Below are 18,820 nucleotides of genomic sequence, written 5' to 3'. Positions count from 1 at the left end.
TATGTAGGAGCTCGTGGCATATATTTATAGAAAATATAAAAATGGAAAAAATGAATATGGAAAAGTAAAAGTGGAAAAATAAAAATAGAACGGTAAAAATGGAAGGTAAAAATGAAAGGTAAAAGTACAAGGTAAAAGTGGGAAAAATGAAGATAGAACATATTGTTATGTATATTTGATTTAATTTATATCTGATTTAATTGTTTGTAAGTTTTAAAATCTTTCTGTTTTTTAAATTTCATTATATGTCAGAATAATGTAGTTCTGTTTACTACGAACTCGATACTTTTCCAGAAAATAGTTTGACCTTAACTGTTCATTTTAGTAAATACATAAGGCTGACCTGGTTCCCGCCTTAATTCAAATTTAGTAACAGTCACGTCAGCAAGTTCTTTTTTTATTTTTATTGTTGGAGTAATACGAGTGAGATCGAGGATATATTGAATACGTGACCCTAGGCTTGTAAATAGTTTTAGTGAAGTAAACAATTTTTTTAAACATTTTATTCTTAGAGTAAAATGATTGGTTTTTGTCAGGGCCATGCTGAGAGTACGTGATGTAAACATGATCAAGTGACCCTCATACAGGTACACATTATGCGTCTCAAAATTACTGTATAATCATTGTTTTAGAGAAATAATCTCGTTCTGGACTTACAAATGCTTGATGTCAAGTCGTTTCCTTCTGTTTTAGCCAGTTTTCGAGTTATATGTCAATTTTTCTTTAGATTATTTGGATTCTAAAGAATAATTTGATTCTCTGGAATATCTTTCTGCTCATACAGAATTCTTGAACAAAGACATTTCTTACAAATCTTATTCGGATTTTAAACACCGGATTATTTCTTGCGTTTATACAAGGAACTGTAGACAACAACTTTGAACAGGATACAGCATACGTCATCGCCTTCCATCTTGGATTCTTCGTCGGCACTCGAACTTGGATTCATTAGAACATTTTATTTTTAGGACTTCTAAAATTTTATTCGTGGATTATTTTTGGATTTGAGTCTTAAAACCGTAAGTTCTTATTTTTTCATTTTTACAGTATTTTTCCAGGGAAATAAATTATTTGTTTTCAAAGCTTGTTGTTTTCACTCGTTCTTGTGTTGCTGTTTATTCGAGCCTAGACACGTAACAATATTATTTACCTAATTGAGGCTTATATAAAAAAAATATGGAAGATAATTTTCATTTTTCCCTTCAAGTTTTACCGTTGTTTCTATTTTTCCACTTTTAATTTTCCATATTTATTGTAAATATAAAAAATTTTCGAAAAATGAAAATGGAAATGAAAATTTCTAGAAATGAAAATTTCTAGAAATGAAAATTTCTGCAGATCTCAATTGTCAAGATTTCACATATTAAGTTTTCACGTATAAATTTATACTTGATACTTGACGTCGTAAATCAAGCAAGTGTCCTGACTGGTCTGTAAGTTTGAAATGTATTCATGTTGATAACGGATTATGATACCGCAAATAGATCAGATTAATGGGTTCTTGTACGATCAAATATCCAGGAGGTACTTGAGGTGTATTTGTATATAAAATATATCCTTGCTGGGCCTGACTGGAATTTTCAAGATCTACTTTTTAACTGCCGTCAGTTGCATACATACAAAATTGACTGCAATTGTTGATGTTATATTTACAATTCCTGGCGAAATATGACGACCTCCACCGTATGGATCAGTGTTGTGGTTGGGAATAGCTGGAGGTGGTGCTATTTGTTTCCATGCGGCAAAGAATTTGCGAAAGTTTTCATCAATGACATAGTGGACTTATTTTTTAGCCCGTCTGTGGCAAATTCTGGTAGTATAAAATTTGGAAGATCTCCTTTAGTTATTCTATAATGATTGAGAAATAACTGTTTAAGTGTTATCGGTTCAGAGTATCGATTAGTATATGAACCTGAAGGATCAATATTTTTTTCATCACTAGCAAATACTGTTTCAACAGTACTTTTATTGACATACTTGAGGTCTGATGTAACCTGGTTTAGATGTTGTATCGTTTGAATAATATGATGTTTTATATCATCACTATAATACTGAGATAGAGAAGAAAACAGATTTCGTAGATCTATAAGTGATTTAGAATGTTCAGACTTAATACTTTTGAACAAAGTTATATCAATATATTTTTCTTCGATGATTGGCTTTTTTACTTTCATAATCAAAGCTATATACAGTCCTTCCTAATTTAGGAAGCCTCATGCCATCAGACGGAATAAAATAGTCCTCCTCACTATGAGATTTCCGAAGAGAATATGTTCGATATCACTGGACAACAAATTTTTACAAAAGTCATGTTACTGAAATAAAATTAGTCAATTCTTATCAATTTTTATGTGCTGAACACGAATATGATAGTCAAATTGCAAAATTGGCTCTAGTTTTTTTGTAATCTGCAAGAAATTAATGTTTACATAACGAAATGCATTCCAATAGTAAAAGGTCAACTGTAATAGCCTACCTATAAAAAATCAAGTCATTGACTACATCTTAGATTTCTTCGCCTGTCTCTTGTACAGCTGTTCGGGAGCATCTCTGAGGAGTGTCCAGCAGTAGTCAGCCAGCATTGTAGTGGACCATTTTCCCTGGTATCTTTGTTCCATTGTTGCGATATCTTGATGAAAACGTTCGCCGTGTTCATCACTAACAATACCACAGTTGCTAGGAAAGAAATCCAAATGGGAATGAAGGAAGTGAATCTTTAGAGACATATTGCAGCCAAGTTTCTTATACTTCATCAACATGTCTTCTACTAGTTCCTTATAGTTTTCTGCCCTAACATTTCCGAGGAAGTTTGTAGAAACTAGGCGAAAAGCATTCCATGCTTGTTTCGCGTCACCTTCCAGCAAGTTGTTGAACCGGTCATCTTTGAAAAGCTCTCGAATCTGAGGACCCACAAAAACTCCCTCTTTAATCTTTGCTTCGCTGAGTCGAGGAAATTTTTCATGCAGGTATCGGAATGCTGGCAAAGTCCGGTCAATGGCTTTCACGAAGTTCTTCATCAAACCTAGTTTGATGTGAAGGGGTGGTAGCAAGATTTTCTGAGCCTCAACCAGAGCTGGGTGTTGGATATTCTTCTCTCCAATGGCTACATTCTGCCTGTGAGTCCATTCCTTCCTCATGTAGTGCATTTCCCTTGCTCGGCTATCCCACTCGCATAAGAAACACATGTATTTTGTATATCCTTGCTGCAGTCCCATTAAAAGGGCAACTACCTTCAAATCACCACAGAGGTGCCAGCTGTACTTGTTATACTCAATGGAATTCAGTAGCTGCCTTAAGTTATCGTATGTCTCTTTCATGTGGACAGCATACGCTACTGGAATAGATGGAAGAATGTTTCCATTGTGCAAAAGCACAGCCTTGAGACTCAGTTTCGAAGAGTCCACATGGAAGAGTTCGATATGCAGTAATTGTGACATCTTCTTCTAGAAGATTCCATTGTTGGAGTCTTGATCCTAGCAATTCTGCCTTGTTCTTTGATAAGTCCAAATCACGAATCAGGTCATTTAGTTCTTCCTGTGTTATTCTGTGTGGGGTTGATGATGCACCACAGTGAAAATCTGGATCACTGCATGCTGATGGACCAGGAGAAGAACAGGTCGACTCACCTTTGTCTTCGTCAGATGAATCAAGAGAATATTCTGCTGGAGGTTCTGGAATAGGAAGTCCCTCACCATGTGGAACTGGTCTCAATGCAGACGGAATGTTTGGGTAGACTATTCTCGACTTCTTTCGCTTCGTTATTCCGCCGGAAAGAGGAGGAACCAAGCAGAAGTAACAGTCATTTAGGTGGTTGCTTGGCTCTCTCCACACCATTGGGACTGCAAACGGCATTGATGACCTTTTGCAATTCAACCACTGTGAAAGCTGTGTTGTACATGTATCACAGCGTATATGCGGAGCCCAAGGCTTGTCTTGGTCACCAACCTTGCATACGAAGTAAAGATGATATGCCTTCTTCACTTGAGAATTGATACTTTTCTTCTGGTTGGCAAATGTCACTTCCCCACAAATATAGCAAAAATTGTCCGCGGTATTAACACACTTTCGAGGCATTACTGTTCTTTATTGTACGTAAATGGATAAAATAATAAGTTTTATGTAACAGTAGCTTGAACTGTCTCGCACAACGTCTAAAATATTTTAAATGCTGAACCTATCTGATTGGGCTTTATATAGTACACTGCTTACGTCAGCTTCAGCAGCCGCCTGGCATTAGTATAATAGGCCTACACATGTATAGTACACTGCTGACGTCAACTTACTTCAGCAGCCGCATGGCATTAGTATTGCATTGCATCAGAAAATGATGCAATCAACTGTGGATGATGTGAGCATGATGGTATTATGCAATGTTACATCATTATTCCGGATGTTGCTGCAGTCCTACTGGAGAAATTTACACAGTGAAACATAGAAAATGAGGTATATGAATATCTTCAAAACGAGAGCCAATACAAATTTTTCACGGTTATATTCGTGTTCGGCACACCAAAATACTACAGATTAGGGCCTTTTCAAGTCAGTAATGATTTCACTGTTGACCAGTGTATTCTGGAAGTTTGATAAATATTTTTTTAATCCGATGAGAATTCATCGCGTTGTGGCTTTAACGGTCCTTGATAAACAGGTGAAACATCAGGTCATCCTATATATATAAAATCTGGCGAGCTTATTTCTATTAATGCTGATAATGTTGGTTCGTGAACAGTGATAGCAATTTTGGATTCTAATTCTGCGCTGAAATTCATCGTTGATTTGTTCAATCTGATACTTACTGTGGCTAAGCTGACAACTTACTAATCGGGAGTTCCATCAGGTTTATTTTTATACGCAAATAGAAGTGAATTATTTGCTGGCAATCCACCAAATGATTTTGATCCAATATTTGGCCAACTACAATATACTCGTAATTATGCTAGTGCTATTTCTTTCGCTGGAATTGCAGTTGGAAAACTAACACTAAAGTAAGGATTAGTTGAACGTTTTGATATAATAGTGGTTTTGCTGGTGTTATATCAGCGACGATCTGTTGCAGTAATTCATTTGATGTTGAGATTATTATTATTATTATTATTATTATTATTATTATTATTATTATTATTTTCTAAACACCGATTTTCTTAAATGTACGTAGATTCTGATAGAGTCGTTCTCTCGTTATAAATTTTAATCATTTATGTGAAATCAGTATCTTATATTATTCTATCGCTAAGGGCCGATGATATCAACGAAGATAATTTGGATTATGCTAGTGTGGATGTTTGTAGTTTTATTGTATATTCATGTAATTTTGTATTTGTGCATGTGGATATTTTTTTGCGATGATATTAAGAATACAGGCAAGTGTTGTTGCAGCTGAAACACAAATTGTCATAATTACTGGCGATGTCATTGTTAATGTTAATAGCAATACGCCGGTTCCAGCGATAACAGGGGACACCGAATACACAATTATATCAACAACAACTACTTGTATAATCGTACACGACTTTATGAGGTGTTGTTGTTGATGATGACACAGAGTACAGCAATTACTTCACGGCCACATATTGGCGGATCGGTTGTTGTCTGTGTTGGTAACGTTGAATACAAGACGGAAGTGTTTTGAAGGTTAGTGCTGTGCACTCTGCCGACACATTTTAACAATTCCTTTGGTGGCGCCAACCCATACTAATAGAAATAAAGAATTCCACGTGGATCAATCGCGCATGTAACCCAATGAGTACCTGGACCAGAACTTTTATCGAGATTATTGATACAAGTTTCAACATGGTTTGGTTGTTCTGGTAGTTGGTCAGGCATAAAATCACCTCTGAAATTTGTTATATTTAAAAATTTTAACAGCATCAATTAAATCAAAATTGGACATTGGATGATATTTTAGGTCAAACGAAGTGTTCCTGGCAGTCATAAACCGCTTCCTGGTAATCTTAGTCTTTATTCCATGACGTGTTACTTTTTTAACGTCATTTCAGCAGCAGTTCCAACAGCACAAAGTGCAACTGTTTTGTAACAGCTAATAACGCTGGTATAGCTTCAACAAGTGGAAATATACCATCCGTCTTGACTGCGTCTTTACTGGCATCCGCAGAAAGGTTAAGCCTAACGCCGGTCTCTGATTGTTTGGCTTCATTGAAGTGTCTAAGATGATCTTCTATCAGTGAAAGTTTATTCGCACCACGTTCGATTCTTTTAGTGATATTTTTATTCCACATTTACTTGCTAATTTTGATTGTAGCTTTTTAATCTGACCTGGAGTCAAACTAAAACTAAAATAATGATATGATTTTATAGTATCATGAGCGATTTAGTTACATATTTACATGTCTTCCACTGGGGTATCAATGACTCTCATTCGTACACCTGCAAGTAACATTGTTTTGTCGCTGAGTATAGCAACGATTGCTCTGTAATTATCAATAGCTCCTCTTGACACACGAGCTCGAAAATGTATATGTCGCGGTGCAGAGACACATTGCTGCGATGCTATATGCCATCCACAATGAAAGTTTTGTTAATATTACTTTACCAGCATCACTGACAGGGCGCCAGATTGCATCATCGTCAGTAGCCTTTCTTATAAGCACAACTGTATGTTTGGCTCCGAAAATTACTTTTCTGACTTTTTTGCAAAATCCAAAGATGTGGGACAGTGGAATTGCGCATGAAAATCTTCTACGACCACCTTTCAGCATTGATCGACGCGTTGCATTTGCTAAGTTGAATTCTGGATTAGCACCATGAACCGCCGGCCATATATCAGCATCAGCGGCGTCAGCGAAGTTCTTGGCCGTCTTATACTATACGGTCCGTTTGTCAGGGTAGTCATAAGTGTCTTTGGTAAACATCACTGACGGACCAGTTGATCTTGAATAATCTTCAGAATATCTTGCTACACCTAATAGCGTCGTGGCAACGTCAACGTCTTTCTGAACTGACTCAATATTTTGTCCGTCGATAATATACATAGAACTGTTGAACAACGCCATAATACCATTATTAACAAAACTAATTCTAACATCAGCTCCATGTTCAGTATCACCTGCTTTTAAAATTTCACCTTCTACTTCAACGAATGCTTCAGCGGGTAAGAAATATCTGCTTGTATCCTGAACTTGAAGTTCGATTCATCCACGGTGATTTGGCTGTCGTGCTTCATAAGAATAATACTGATAATCGCGCACAGATTCATCTTTGAGAACTGGCGCATCCATGTCAAATGCGGGATCAGATACACGTTTAAACATCTTTATTATAATTGTTATCGTCTAACACGGTGACCACTTCGGGAAATTCGACTTCCTGATATCAGATTAGCTGTTATATTTTTTTCTTTTCTCCGGCCAACTCTGCTAGTTTTTTTTTTATTTGCATCATGATTTATTATTTTACTGACATTTACAGGCATAAGCTCGGTACTTGGAATTGTAATTTTCTGCGGTCTGACTGATTGCGGTCTGCGTATTAATCGTGATAGTTTGTCCTTGATTGCTGAATGTGCTTTACTAGCAACATCACCAACAGCACCAATATTTTTATCACGAACAACGTCAATAGCTTTCATTGATAATTGTTTTGCAATTGGTATTGCTTTTGGGGCTATCCTTTTGAATAGACCCTTAGCAATATCAGAAAGTCCATCACCGTAAATCGCTTTGTATGTTGGTAATCGTGAATTTATCACCCAAACCATGATCGGTCCTCGTTGAGCATTATGTATGATCGTTTTATCTTAGTTATTATATCTAACTGCATCAATCACTGTAATAATCATTAACGATTTCATCGATGAGAGATCGATAAACATTAATATCCTTGATACCACCTGTAAAAGATCGTTGACAAATAGCAGTTGCTTTCATTAGTTATAACTGATGAATTATTACCGGCTCGTTTTCCACCAATCAGAATTTCTAATCGTTCAACATCGGCAAGAACGTTGCTGGGACAAAGTTTGTCAAGGCCACTCAGTTTTTTTCACTTGTTGTAGATTTTCAATTTCTTTCTTAACACGTTTTTGTTTTTCGCTACTTTGATATTTCTTTTATACGTTTTTTGTTTTACTGGTTCTTGTAGTTTATATAATTCCTCTTCTGTTTTATAGATTTTGTCAGCAAGACCATTTCCAGTGAAACTAGGTCCAGGATCTGTATCATAAAATTTTTCTTCAGTAGGAAATAATACCGATTCAAAGTCTGAGTTTAATTTTTGTTCTACTGTCTGCTTAAATTTAAAAAAAAATAATCTCTCCATTTGATAGACTCAAGATTATTAGCGACGATATCTGCAACTTCAATCCAATTTTGACGATTAAAAGATTTAACATATTTGGGTTTCACATATTTATCTATTTCTTGTATCCATATGCGGCAATATTTATTATTTGTTCCGGATCCTTAATAGCTGCAATACCCTCAAGCTAGTTTTTCATAAAACTAAGCTGAGAAGGTTGTGGCTGTGGTGATCGTGGTTGAGGAGGTTGTGATGGTTGTTTTTGCTGTTGTTCTAACTGTGCCTGATAGTTATTTATCCCATTGATATATTCAATATATCTTGGATCATCATTCGTGCCTAACTCCGTAATGTATGCAAAATATTTTTTCTACCAGTTTTCACGACTTATAACCTGTTTAGCATAATTAGATTTTAAAAATGTATGTCTTATTGTAAAACTTAACAAACCCATCGCAGACAAATCATTCACGTTTTTAACATTTTTCTTAAATTTAATACTTTCTTCGTTAAATTTATGAATCATTCCAATTTTTTTATTTTCTTTGCCCTGGTTTGCTTCTGATATATAAGCTACCTGTTCAAGTATTTGTGTTTGTGATTGAGCAGCAGCTATTTCACCTGGAAGTTCTTATATAATCTTATTTGTTTGTTTAGTTCTTTCTGCTATTTTTTCCAGTTGCTTTAGCTGTTTGCTCTAACGTGCGAAGAAGACCTTTCGTAGCCTCTGTGACAGAGTTAAATAATTGTTCTGCACCTTCTGCAAATGCCACATGAGACTCTTGCCGAGCTTGTAATTGCTGCTTGACAGCATCACGGACTGGAAGATATTTATTAATTGTATCTAATTGGTCTCGAGCTAATCTAGTTGTGTAAGATTCCCTGGCAGGTATAAAAGCACACATTATTTATAAAATTGATGATTTAATTACCCCACACTGATTTATAACAATAAATTTGCATGATCCTCAATCACTATATCGTATAGGTTTTGATAAGAAATTTGGATTAAAAAGCAGTAGCAGGGAGGACGCGACCTCAAGTAAGTGTCCGACAGGTAAACACGACCGAAAACAAAATTATAATAGCGATAAATGCAGTGGGTTTGGCGTCAATATTTTTTATTTCGATGAGAGGTCTATTTTTAAAAAAAGACACTTAGAAAATTATTTTTTCACCACTTTTTTATAAGGTTTATTTTCAAGATTGGACACTTTCCCAAACTGGTCTGTTCGCCCTTTCTGATGGTATAATTATATGCGTCTAAAAAGGTACCGATTTTGAACCTAAGAAAAACAGGTTTTAATCATTGCTTTGATTACTGTTTATACACATTGCTGGTTAATATTCTTATATATTTTTGTATTCTTTGGTTTAGGTTCATTCTGAAGTGATAAGATGCTGTCGTAAAAGAAAAAACAGATTACAGTACAAATCTACGATGCTGACGTCAATAAGGCATGGCGGCCAAGCCTCTCGCTCTTCTACAGATGCCGCGAGAACTAATTCTCAATCTCACTCGGCTGGCATTGGTTCCGAAAAAACTCCAAGAACGTTCTTCAGTGGTAGAAATATTACTTCGACAAAAGACACAGGTTACACCAACGAAGACATGACAATTTAGTTTTTCTAACAGTCGTGTAAACTAAACAAACATAGCTTAAACAACTGAAAAGCCGAGCTTACCATTAAAAAAAACAAGATTCTTCAACGCGTTGAGCAGTCGATATCACGAGGATTCAACTTTATGTAAATTGGATAATACGATTTACTAACGTCAGCCTACTGAGAAACAATGTAAAGCTGCCGGTAGTGGAAGCGTAAATCAGCATTGCCAATCGCATCTGGAGGACTGGCGATGAAGTGAACAGGGGCATTATTGATCAGTTCATGTCAGGGAGAAAACAGCAGTACGCAATTCTTAAAAGGACAAAATTTTAAGGGAATCCAAAAGACGTTACAAGGCGAACATCTGAATTCGTGGAGAAAGTTAAGGCGCTGGAATGAGAAGAGATGGTTTGAATCTTTGATGATAGAATATTGGATAAATAAAGAACAATGAAATGTTTAGAGTAAAATCACACTGGACCTTTAGTTGTTCAATCACTATTCACACTGGACCTTTAGTTGTTCAATCACTTAAACCAATATTTATTTCAAAACTGATACCGCTTACCATAATTGTCCATGATGTCATTAACGTTATTTAATAATGCTAAATAACACAATTGCATAACAAGCAAAAATTAGTGCAAAACTCGGGGCGATTTAAAATTGCCAAATATTCACCTTTCTCAAGCTTTTGCTTCCTTTGATTCATCTTTTTATCTAAATTATCTCTCTCTCTCTTTCTCTCTCTCCAAAAACATGTGTGGACAAGAAGATGTGATTTGGATTTTTAACGTGGCTTTAACAATTGTTCAGTCATATCGCCACGATGCTTGCAGTGTGGCAGTTTATAGTGATGTCTAGCGCTGGGGCATCATGCCGCATCTCTGAGTGTTGGCTTTGAAACTACAATAATGCTGCTCTCTGTCATAGAGATTTAGACTGTTGATATTATATTCGTTGTATGAGGAGAATCTAAGTGATGATAAGTAGATAAAAATCTAAAACACATGGTAAATAGGTATAGTTCCAACCAGGAACGACCTTAGCAAAAGCGGGACCCAATTTGGATCATTTTGGCGGTGTCCACTGAATTCACGCGATGGGCCCACTGTGAACACTTCATTTGGGAATAAACTTATAAACATGTTTCATATGATATTGAACTTAAAATTTTCTTCCATCACTTTAAAAATGCTTTCTCTCTATAGATATAATTTTTTTTTACAAATTACTAAGGCGCGGAGCCCCTGTGAGGGCGGATTGGTCCAATGCCAGTCCTGGTTCCAACCGCCGGGATAATTACGCCCACCTTCAAAAACGTAATTTAATTGTAGAAGAAATAAATATCCGATGCATTTAAGGATTGACAGTTTACTTTTTACGTTCATTGAACTTTGAACCGAAATATCGCTAGGCAAACTGCATTGTACCATGATTCCAAAATACGTAAACGTGTAAACGTCATGTTGGCGTTCAGTACAGACTATATCTTTACTGGGTGTCATTTGTTAGAATTTGATTACACATGCCTTTAGGTGGCAATTATTCACTTTATTTCGATCAATACATCCATATTTCTTGGAATGTCTATATATATATATATATATATATATATATATATATATATATATATATATATATATATATATATATATACTTCGAGAAATAATTACGGCAAAATCAATGTTAAACTACATGGAATATTTGGACGAGGTCAAGCTAAAAGTGTGATTCAGTACAAACCTGATTGGATGTTACGTGATGTGATGTCACAATGAATGCTGTACGTGCTGAACAATTCGTACTACCTTGTTATTTGTTATAATTATACACAACGTCCTCTTTTTCTCACCCAGTAGAGTACCTGGTCACCACTGTACAACTCAACAGGGATCAATAATTTGTGTCTCGAATTTCTGGTGACAGTTAAAGTCCAGATCATTCAAAAATCAGGACTGAATAGACTTGTATTAAACTTTAATAGTATTAAATTTAGAACAATAATTAATATTTAATTTTAAATGGATTAAATACGCATTCGTTCCCTATTTGCCATACACATTAAATTTGCACAAAGTTTGTTTTCGAGTCATACTTCAGTGAACGTGAAAGAAAAATCTGGCCGAGCCTTGTAATCAAATTTTAATTCCTAGTAACGGCCAAACAAGGATAAGTCTTCGTAATAATGTCTTAAAAGGCCATTCTAACCTTGTCTAACTGTACACGAATTGTAATTAATATCCATAATTTACTTACAGCCAATCAGAATATGGCAACAAGTTGCCTGAAAACATGGCACAAAGTTACTCTCGGGCATTGAGCCATTACATGAGTAGAATCCATTTGACTCTCTAATCCATATACACAAGCAAAATCAAGAAATATAAACACGCATCACATGTTACAGAAATTAATTTTTGATTAATTATTTTACCCTTTTTTCCCCGATGTTGAATTTTGGGAGTAATGCATATTCGAATTGAAACATTGGCTATTGAAGAAAAAATGTATTATTCATTAGCTTTCCTTGTATAGTCGACAGTTAGTATCTCATTTTGTTCCAGAAGAGATATTAAATTATTTCGATATTTATGGTTGTAAGATATGGTGTTGTAATCATCATAATTGTACATTGCGGTTTGTTTTGTGAAGTAGAATATGTCATTTATAAAGATAATAAATGTGAATGATCCTAGCATTGATCCTTGTGGTATCCCAGTTACTGTAATAGAACCCCAGCTTGACGCTTATTTGTGGTATCCCAGTTATTGTAATAGAACCCCAGCTTGACGCTTATTTGTGGTATCCCAGTTACTGTAATAGAACCCCAGCTTGACGCTTATTTTCGGTTATACAAATAGCTTTCAATTCCAGTCCTCCACCAGTTTCAGTAGAGCGGCTTAACATCCATACCTTTTTCTAAAAACAGATAGATTATTATGAAAGATGTTATCAAAACGTCGTTGGATGTAATTACATAGAATGTTTTTGAAAATTTTAGAAGTGCAAGGTAAAATGCTAAACTGACATATAGTTGCCCTTATCCACAGGATTAGATTCTTTGGTAAATTAGGGTTATCTGTGCTTCTTTAAGATAATTTGTAAATTTGCATTTATCAATACAAGTATTAAAAGGTTTTCCAATATCTTAACATAAATCTGGTGCACATAATTTGATAATTTTAGGATGTATCAATGCCTTTCATAATTTTGAAAACTTGTTCCACCACTACATGTTGCAGTCTTAATGCTGGTAATTATTCAGGTAATTGATTGTCATGAATAGCTTCAGAGGCGGCGTTAGGAGTACGCGGGGGCTAGCTAGGGCCGACCATGACCGCGCGGGGCTAGCTAGGGCCGACCATGACCGCGCGGGACCAGAGTATCGGTATATCGATTGGTATGCTACTGCAAACACTGATTATGTCTAGACGAGATCAACTTTCGTGATTTGGCGCACGAATTTAGTTTTTTCATTATTCATTTTTAAAAAATCCTGTTTGTGGACAACGTTTTTTTAAATCGAAATAATAACATAACGACAATGCCTTTGGCCTAATAAATTGATTATTATTGTCATTTTTCAAAATACATGAAGACACGAATTAAGAACGATAATTTGCTTAATTGCAAGTGTACTCTGCGTGCATTACGTACAGCCTGTATCAGCGTTTCCAATTTACCGGAGAATATAGCCTGACAAACTCATAAGGACGACCTTAGGCCTGAAGCGCGAGACCCCTCAAGAGCGGGGCCTGGGGCGGTCGCCCAACTTGCCATCCCCAAACGCCGTTCATGAAAAGCTTGTATGCTAGACTGAATAGAATGGTTATCTATGAGTTTTTTTTTGTCCCATTGGTATTTTTGCAACGTTAATGTGGTATTCATTGAACGTTTTTAAAGACCTGAGAGTAGTCAGTAATCAGGTCATTACCCTCTATGCTACAGTCTAAACGTTTATTTTAGGTTCATCAAAAAGGTTTGATGATAGGAATAGACGTTGGGCCACCACTGCATTTTCGAAAGAAGTAAATTTTAATAGCTTGTCTTCTGTAGTTGGCTAAATAATTATGTAAGTTTCCCAGCTAAATAATTATGTAAGTTTCCCAGAATCTTTTAGTCTAATATATATTTTAAATTTGCTATGTGCCATACGCCTATTTTCCATGGTCTTTCTAAGTTCAACTGCCCATGAGTTGGTGCTCGTGTGTGTGTCTGTGTGTATTGGGGGGGGGGGGGGGCTTCTTGGAAATACGTTTGCTTTTTTCTCAAGCAGGGGCAATTTCAACCAGTCATGCTGTGAGATATGTAAAACATGTCATAAAGCATTATTATTTTGATGTATTTATATACTTATTCGGCTGTATTTAGTTATGTGCGTGTATCATTCAATTGAGCATTTGATCGATCAATCAACTTTGATCAGTGGATCAATAATCGACAATTGAATTTATTGTTCCACAGAAAAACATGAAGTAACTGCAGTCTTGATCAAATATCAGATTATCCACACATTTTAGAATTTCCGGTTCATGATCCTGTAATTAAAACTTCCATCCATCCATTAATTGACACACGGTATTCATATGTCAATATATATATATATATATATATATATATATATATATATATATATATATATATATATATATATATATATATATATTTGAATAAATATTTTCATATGTTCTAGCTCACCCACATGTGACTCCCTACTATTTTCAACATCTTTCAAAAAGCAGTGATCATTGAGTGATTACTACTTTTACCATCTATAACAAAAATAGCCCGCCAAAATGTTACCATCCATGCTTTATATTTTTCCTAAAACTGTAACTCACCATGCTGTGATTTCTCCACACCCCACCACCATTCTTAACTTGTTTTTTTTAATAAAAGTATTAGTCTTTAAAATACACGTACATGTTTTCAACCATTGTCAGAAACACGATGTTTCAAAAATGGAAGAGATTATTGTTTACTATGTTATGTTGAGCCCAGAAGTCACAAACAAGTCACCCATTAATCAGTAATGCAACAATCAACCCATGAATATCGCTTAAATATTTAAATCTAAACATCCACGACAGCTATATAGATTTTAAAACAATTAAGATGTTAAAAACATTACTAAGATATATTGAAAATAATGAGGTATGGAGTCACACTAAAGTCAAGTATTACTTAAGTAATTCACATGATTGATTAAATTCACTTCAATATCAAAGCATAAGAGACCAAAGCAAAACAGGTCGCAAGTTCTAAACAAAGTTTGTAACTTCTTACCAAAAGAAACTTGCAGTGAAATTAAAACTTACTAATTTACAAAGAAGCCTATGGACCAAAGATGAAACAGAAATCACCTGTTAATTTACAGAATTCAACTAATCACTGCAGCTCATTTTTGAAATCAAAACAAACTTGCATAAATGACATAAAGACCTAAAATACTTTTAATTCCTTCCTTTTATTTTAGCTATTTATATCGTCATAAAAGTTATGCAGACTAGCCCAAACCACAAATACGACTCCGATGTATTGTGTTGGGTTATACAATTAGTTTTTTCAATTAGTTTTATCGATTTCTGATTAATGTTTTAGGTGTTCATTGTTTCCATGATGATGAGACTGTCGGAAAATGGGGCATCGATGGTGTATAATAAAGGAATGTTGGAATGTCTGGTGTCTAAAAGTGTATGTCACATTGTCATATTACTGGGCTACGTGGAACTGCAAGAGGTCATATTCTTTTATAATTACATCCCTCAAGACTTAGTATCGCAATTAGGTGTGGACATTTGTGATTTTAAAAACACCCACCCCCGAGGCCATTCAAGGTTGCGAGTAAGTGCAAAACTAGCAGTATAAATTCCTTTATATTTCTCAGCTACTAAAGGATTTAGCACGTTTTAAGCACCTAGTCCAAGACTGGCCTTTTGCATTTTTTTTTAATGTATATAATTAATCAACTGGAAGAAAAACTCGTACATTTTAACCAACTTTGGTCAATTCGATTAAATAATATTACGAATTCGACTTCCGTTTTCTTTTAAAAAGAACAACAGAAATAGCAAATGGATTTGAAAAAAATATAAACATTCAATACAGAAAATGACCATTTTTCATGCCATTCATTCAGTATTTTAATACTGAAAATTTTACAATGGAGACTCACATTGTGAGAAGAGATTGTTTGAACCATTTACCTAAAGGTAAATTTCCTCTGCGTTTTAAATCAATGTTACTAATATTTTCACTAAAGTTATTTTCTAAATCATCCAAATGCCGACTAGTTGTACTCGTCTTGCGTTCATAAGATTGCATTATTTTTTTTATTTTTTAGCTACAGCATTTAATCTATTCTCTATTTGTTTGTTGCACATTTTAACATTTGACATTAATTTTTAATCAATAGCATTTACATATCCTCGTAATTATTTTCCATCTTGTGAACGAAATAATGTTCAGACGTTTACCTTTGCGAGTTTCTCTTTCTGCATCTGTATACGTTATTACATTCTCTTTCCAAATCTGTATTTACCTTGCTAAAATTGTAATGTAATTATCTTGCATCACAAAATGCTTCCATTTCTATGTCATCTGGATTGCAAACATACAATGTTTGCCTTTGCTGAACTATTAGTATAACTAGAGTAAGCGTTTTCTGTGCTCTTCGCTTACATTCATAATGTGGTTTCCATACATTTCTTTCACTAGTCCAACCTAACGACTAAGAAAATAACTTGCACTTCCACTTGTACTACAGAGTCAGGAGACAACCTAATATGGAGTTGACCTATTTTTCAACCTATTTTCTGGTATTAAACCTATTTTTACTGAAATATTCATTTACGCCATAATAAATTTATATTGATCATCTATATACCTGAGTCATGTTAAATACAATCTTCACATAAATCATTTACATTCCTTTAAAATGAAAAAGACATTTTGATAAATTTCATGACAATTTCTGTTAATGTGTCATTCAATATACAAATTAAACCATTTCATCCATTTCTATTGATATATTTCTATTTTCATACAAGAAACAACTGTTGAATATTGGAAACTGCAAAATGTATAATTTGTCCAGTAACTTCAAACTTGAAACTAGATACGAGTACAAATTTCCACCAAGAATACATTTTGACATATTGTGTAGCTATTATTGGTAAACATATTGTATGTATAGTTAGTTTGTATTGTTTGATAACTTTTCTCAGTGATTATATGTTACGTATATCTGTATCTTGTACTTCACTTTGTCCAAAATTAAGTTAATTATGTACCTGACCAGTGATATTTTATTTGTAAACAAGAAACTACATAGCTAATATTTCTCTAAGATTGTAGATTAAATATTGAGATCATTATTAATGGTAAACATATTTATGTGCCATCCATTTAGTACGTACGCAAAAATCTGGCAAAGCTTGACCCCTCTCCACTTCCTGTACACATGCGTACTTTTCTTTTACACACCCGCCTACGTACATAAAATGAAGCACCCCAACCCCAATTCTATAGAACAGCCAATATTTAATCCACGCAGAAACCATAAAGGAATAATAATATTAACGTGTTTAATAAAACAGCTAGTCCACCGACATTGAATGTCTGGCTGCATCAAAGAAATAAGCTGCGTAACTTTAAACAGTTTGTCTAGTGTCTGCTAAAATTCAAACACCGACTGAACCCAGTCGAACAGGTTTCGTATTAGACAATTTATTATCGAGGTTTCACCCCACCCCAGTTTTCTATGCGTACGTATCAGTAGATCACCCATACGCAAGCGTATGCATTTGGGTTACCCCCTCCCCCTCCATGCGTACGTACTAAATGGACGGCCCCTTCCTTGAAGCCGAGTCTAGGAATTAACGTTTTCCACTTGGAATTACTAAACTTGTTGACGAATTTGACTGTTCTATAGAAGATACTGCTCTACATCCTGACTCTTTGACGTCTTAGTTTTTAATATAACACCGTTTACTTGAATAATTACTAATTTACTAACATCTGTAGCAGAATCAGTCTTATTTTGGTGTCCAGTTTTCAAATTTGATTGGATTTATTTATTCAAATTCTTATTCACTGGAATTCAAAGTGCTCAATAATATTCTTGGATTCAAATATTACAGTTAAATCAGACAAGGTCATTTTGGATTATATTATTGTGATACGTCAAAAGACTTCTAGCACATCACCACGCTCCAGGCCATCTGCATATTAGCATGTTCAATATCGGAATTTATTTGAAATACCGCTAGAATTCAATTGGAACTTTATACATTTGGACTTGTGATAGAACTTTTAGGACCATTTGGGATTTAGTTCAGAATTGTGTAAATTCCTTTTTAAATTTTGACTTTGTATTCATGGAAAATAAATTCTTCGTTGAATTTTACAAAACATTTTGGGTTTCGCTCTTTTCTGTTACTTTTTTTAAGACCATAGAGTCGTAACAACATGTTGCCATTTTGTTGCTGTTGACTGGAGTAGAAGAATCAATACGTCTAAAGAAAATGAACTACAGTTGTCCACCGTGTTTATTTTTATTTCAGCAGTAACATATGTTAAATCTGCCGAATAACAAGTAAATTACCATTTAAAAAAAATACACAATGTATTACGTAAAAACACCACCCCCTAGTTTTAGCACATCAAGGATAACTCGAACTCGATGAAACAAGTATGTATCCCATTATTGTTTCTTATCGAAAAGGCCAAAATATAGGCTTCTAGATGCTGAAAAATAAAAAAATATCGTTAGTGAAATTGATCAAGTAAAGTTCCATATCTCGCTCATATTGTCATTCAATATGGCGGTAGTGTGGAAATTCGGAGTCGTCGTTATAGCATTAGCAAAACTGAAAAAGTAATCATAATTTTTCAAAAATGTCAATGAATTATTTTCTACTCGATAGCACGTTATGCTACAAAATATCATTAACGA

General features: G+C 34.7%; 1 protein-coding gene across 1 annotated transcript in view; it reads left to right on the top strand.

Annotated features, from left to right (window-relative positions):
* Nucleotides 1-18,276, top strand: part of LOC149779475 (parathyroid hormone 2 receptor-like) — a 153,159-nt gene extending 134,883 nt beyond the window's left edge. Inside the window, exon 13 of the mRNA XM_089940164.1 lies at nucleotides 9,632-18,276. Within this exon, the coding sequence (XP_089796290.1) occupies nucleotides 9,632-9,877 (246 nt within the window). The 3' untranslated portion in view covers nucleotides 9,878-18,276. The remainder of the gene's footprint in view (nucleotides 1-9,631) is intronic.
* The last annotated feature ends 544 nt before the right edge of the window (nucleotides 18,277-18,820 follow it).

This window comes from Sinohyriopsis cumingii, chromosome 17, assembly GCF_028554795.1.
Source record: "Sinohyriopsis cumingii isolate HCF-2022 chromosome 17, ASM2855479v2, whole genome shotgun sequence".
NCBI classification, from domain to species: Eukaryota; Metazoa; Mollusca; class Bivalvia; order Unionida; family Unionidae; genus Sinohyriopsis; species Sinohyriopsis cumingii.
Note: the sequence above shows the minus strand (reverse complement) of the source record. Positions and strands in the feature narration are given on the sequence as shown.